The following is a 4,558-nucleotide window of genomic DNA, read 5'->3' on the forward strand; positions in this document are numbered from 1 at the left end:
GCGGAGCCGCGCGCAGCTTGATGGCGTCACGGGCGCCCTGCCTCCGCCCGCATTGGGCGGGGAGAGCGCGGTGGGCGGGGAGGTGGGCGGGGCCATTATGCAAAAGGCTTCGTTTTGTTCCAAAAAGTGAGAATTTCGAGACGGGAAAGGTTTCGGTGGAGGGCGCAGGCAGCAAGAACCCTGCCCGTGCCCCCCAGGATCGGTGCTGCTCGCTGGAACCTGTGTGAGACACAGCCAGCAACCCTGCACGGGCAGGGAAACGCCGGAGAGGAGAAGGGAGCGATCCCCAACAGCAGGATCCACGTCCCGGCATGAAAATATTGTAGAAAAAGTGGTTTATCCCCTCAGAGAAAGCCTGGAGCTCCTGGCTGTCCTTTAAACACCCTCTCTGCAACGCGCAGGCTGTGGCAGATCCCTGACGGGGCTATCCCAAACCTGGCAACACGGGACAGCAAATACAGCACCTCAGGCCTCGCCAGCGGTTTTTCTTTCTAGCTCTGGAAAATCGTCAAGGTTTTTTCTCCCTCTTCCAAAACACCCCATCTCCGGTGACTCGCTCCCAGCCTTAGGTAAAGACCCGAAGGAATCGAAAGCGATGAGCCACGAGTCATGTTGCTGTGAGCAATATCTTTACACGATACTTGACAGAGAGGACAGCACTCGGTAAATAACATCTTTCAGCCCATTCCCGTTACAGAACGGCAATTCCCCAGGGAGAATTTAATTTTCCCCATTTAAAAAAATAATTGGAGATCTCCCACAGCAGGTTGCTTATGCAAGGCATAAGACAGTTGTTCTGCTACTTTTAACTGCTCTTTCACAAGAGGGAGCGCCTCAGCTGAAGCAGCCCCTCTGCGGGTGCACCCATCCCATCCAACCCCCCAACAGGCTTGGGGACCACAGAGCATTTGGCTGACCGAAATCCTGGCGTGCTCTCACCACCACCTGGCTGCTCCCGCCACCGGGGCTCCCCCAGCCACTGCTCCTAGGTCCCACCGGTACGATCTATCCAGGAATCCCACGGCTTCTTTCTTAGGAACAATCTAAAAATTAAAATAAACCCCATGCCATTTTGTAATAACATTAAGTAAAAGTGATTTGGGTGCAGCCCCACCAGCTTGCTCGATGCCCAGCTCCGCAGGCAGGGCGCATCACGAAGTGGAGGTGGCGGCAGTAAGAAAAGTCCTTTTCTTTTTCCTGAGAGAGAGGACTATCAAGGGGCTAGTGGCAAGCAGAAGCTGCAAATACAACAGGCTTTGATTTCTAACTTCGATTTACAAAAATCTCCTGTTACGAACAGTCTGGCCTCGCCAGAGCGTGGTGCCACCCTGCAGGTGTCCGCAGCAGAGGTGTTCGCCCGTCGGTGGTGGTGGCAGGGCTGAGACAGGGAAGTTGGGGGGTCCTCACCGACGCTGCTACTGCTTGGGCATGGTGAAGTCCCACGCCGTCTCCTGGGCGCATTTCCACATTGCCCGCATCAGTCGCGTGAAGCCCATGTCCTTGGGCTTCTCCAAGCCTCTCATAAGGCGCTGCTTCATTATGGCAACAAACTCCTTGTTGCTCAGCTCACCATTCCCTGCGAGAAGGAAAAAAAAATAAATTAGAAACACTAAACCTCAGCAATAACCTCCTCCCCGCATGCACTAACTTTAAAGGGCAGCAGCCACAAGTGTCATTTCTTGCAGAGACTGAAATCACATTTGGCTTCAAACCTCCCAAAATATCCTGCTGAGCAAGGGCTGCCGAACCACAGCATTTAAATCCGAACCCCACGGGCCCTCGCCCTGCTTAGCCTGGCACCACCACGTCTTGCAGGGCCTGGAGCGCTGGGGCTTGAAGACAGAAAAGCAAATGCAAAGTAAATGCCCATGCACCCGCAAGAAACTCTCTGCTTTAAGTGATTTAGGAATCTACAGGAGCACAGGGTAACAGAGCACAGATTTTTCTTAATGGAGCAGAAGAGAAGATTCATTAAAGTAATCTAGTTAGGTTATTGAGAATTATATCAACTAAATTTATGTTAAAAATAAGATTATAGTAAATTGGGGCAAATTTTATTCCCTAGTTGCTTAACCACCAAGAAATTAAAATGTCTGGTTTGTTTTTTTTTTTTTATTTAGGGTGCTGGTTGATCGGAGGGGACAGCAGCAAGCCATGGCGTGACTGACAGCCTGACACTTGTCTGCTGAGGGGCTGATGTGCTGATGCCTCCTGCCATGACACTGCACGTATCCCATTGCCTGTTTTGCTCCCCTGCCTATGGCGCACAGCTGATTTTAGCTTTTGGGGAGCAGCACAGGAAAGCAACTCACCTTTGGGCACAGAAGACATACCAGTGACATCAGCCCTCAAGAAACAAACCCGCCAGTGCCATCGGTTCCCCAGGTCAAAGGGGAGAGAATCTCTCTGGCTGGTACGGGGAACCACATCGTTATACTTCATGAATGAGTTACTTCGTTTGAGACCTTTTTTTCCTGCCTTACATCTGAATGCAAATCTGGGCAGCAAAATTCCAGCAAACTATCAAGGGATGAGTAAAATTCCCTCTGGTGCTGCAGGTTTTTGATGCGTGCATGGTAATGTCTATAAACACTGACAGAGTGAAAACACACACATAAAAAAAGAATAAAATAAAAGGTCTGCACCTGCTTTTCCACTTGATTCTTTCCTTACAGGTACTCCTCTAGCAACCAGTCTTTCCCCCCAAAGGTTTGCTATCAAAATATTTAGCAGATTCTCCTATGAGAGGATGCAAACGGAGAATATTTGGCTACGCTTTGGTTCACTCTAATCTCCAGCCTGATCATTTGGCTTCAAGATCGTATCAGAAAGTGGCACTGAAGCACAGAGAAAAATAAAACGAGATGCAACCTTAGAAAGGTGCAAAGAAGCAGGTGGGGCTGAAACTAAGAGGGACAACAAGGAATAAAATAATTAAAGATTTTTTTAAATGTTCGTATTTGTATCAGAAAGCAAGCAACTATTTATACATCACTGCTGCTGCTCAGAGCTGCCAGATCCCGGTGACTGTGCTGGAAAAGCAGGGCACCAGCAGGGTCTCTCATTCTGGCTTCACAGTTTTGGGCAAATGCAAAATTTTGCTACTTTTCAAGTCTGAATTGCTGCCATCATCCCCTGGTGGCAAAGACTCCACTAATTCTCATTAAACCAACCCAAAACTGCTTCAGCGTGGCAACAAGCTACCCCAAAGCACTCGCATCCTCTGGGGGCCAGCAAAGCAACAAGCTTCGCAGCAGGGGACAGAGCTGCCATTAATTAATTAAGCCGATATTTGTCCAGGACTTTGGAGATAACGAAGTACCAGATAGGCTCGTTTCCAACACTGGAGCACAACAGCTCATTTTGTTGAACAAAACAGAGTTTAGGGGAGGGCGGAGGGAAGCAGCAGTGTAACAAGCTGTGCATGCCAAACGCTTCGATCCAGTGCTTTAAGATCAACATCTTGGAAGCTGGGTACCATCAGGTACCCTTCCTAGAAGGGCAGGAGCATCAGTGCAGATCTAAAACCAAAGAGCGGACGGTAGCACGGCAAGAAGAGCCAAGGTCATGGCAAGCTTTCACAGCTGGCATTTCTTCCCCCCTGTATTTCTTCCCCCAGACGGATTTTTGCCCAGCCTGGCCGAGAAGAATGGGGCGAGGCTGGGGTCACTCACCGTCGCAGTCGAAGAGCGCGAACACCACATCGCACACGTGGTCGGAGAGCTCCACCTTGGCCACTGTCCTGGCCACTTGCTGCATCGTCACTGTAACAGAGGGAGGGCACAAGGTTAGCGAGATGTCGTGATCACTCAACCGTCGCAAACGCGGGCAGAGGAGCAGAAGATCCTTGTTCCTCCCCAGAAAACTGCCTTTATGAAAACGCATCATATCTAGAGAGGCTTGAAATAAGCTTCATCCCCAGCCCTTTCAACACACGCCTCAAAACCAGGCTCCTCAAAGCCTTTGCCTTCCTACTGCAACACGGCACGGGGTGTGGAGAGGCTGCTGGTGAGCACCGACATGCTGATACCTGTGTGTTCAAGATAAACATTAAAAACACTGAGATGAGATGGTTTCCCCCCCGACCTTGGTTACAAAAATCAGAAGTGTCAGCAATACAGCAAACACCAGGTGGGAAACCTCTCCTGATGGGCTTGATCACCAAGGCAGTTCCTTCTGACAGTGTTGCAAAGATGATACTCTATGAACCAACTATTCCAACAAGCTGGGAATAATAAACCCCCAATTTTCCTCTTAGCAACCCAGGGCCAATAATCACAAAACGAACCCATCCACCCTCTCCTTGCGACAGGCTCTGCAGCGAGCAGACAAGGTTAACCTTGCAATAAAAGAAAGAATTGTAACGAATTATTTCACTCCCCCCCGCTTCCCCACCCCGAGACTGGCGGCTGAGCTCATCAGCAAAGAAGCGAGTGTTAGTTTTATTCACGCCTCTAGAAAAGAGCAATTTGCGGAGCTATCAATCTAGCGGGGTTATGCAGTAGATTTTGCTGCATAAAGGGGAAAAAAAAAAAAACAAAACCCCTCACTGGGCTGG

At 49.7% G+C, this 4,558-nt stretch overlaps 1 protein-coding gene across 3 annotated transcripts in view; it reads right to left on the minus strand.

The window, feature by feature from the left end:
- Positions 1-1,415: 1,415 nt before the first annotated feature.
- MICU1 (mitochondrial calcium uptake 1) overlaps positions 1,416-4,558 on the minus strand; it is a 97,913-nt gene continuing 94,770 nt past the window's right edge. For all 3 annotated transcript variants that reach the window (XM_009694987.1, XM_009694986.1, XM_009694985.1), the window contains 2 exons: positions 3,675-3,764; positions 1,416-1,576 (listed from right to left, as the gene is read on the minus strand). In XM_009694987.1, coding sequence (XP_009693289.1) covers positions 1,416-1,576; positions 3,675-3,764 — 251 coding nt within the window. The remainder of the gene's footprint in view (positions 1,577-3,674; positions 3,765-4,558) is intronic.

The sequence above is a fragment of the Cariama cristata genome, unplaced genomic scaffold, assembly GCF_000690535.1.
Source record: "Cariama cristata isolate BGI_N322 unplaced genomic scaffold, ASM69053v1 scaffold1842, whole genome shotgun sequence".
In the NCBI taxonomy this organism is placed as follows: Eukaryota; Metazoa; Chordata; class Aves; order Cariamiformes; family Cariamidae; genus Cariama; species Cariama cristata.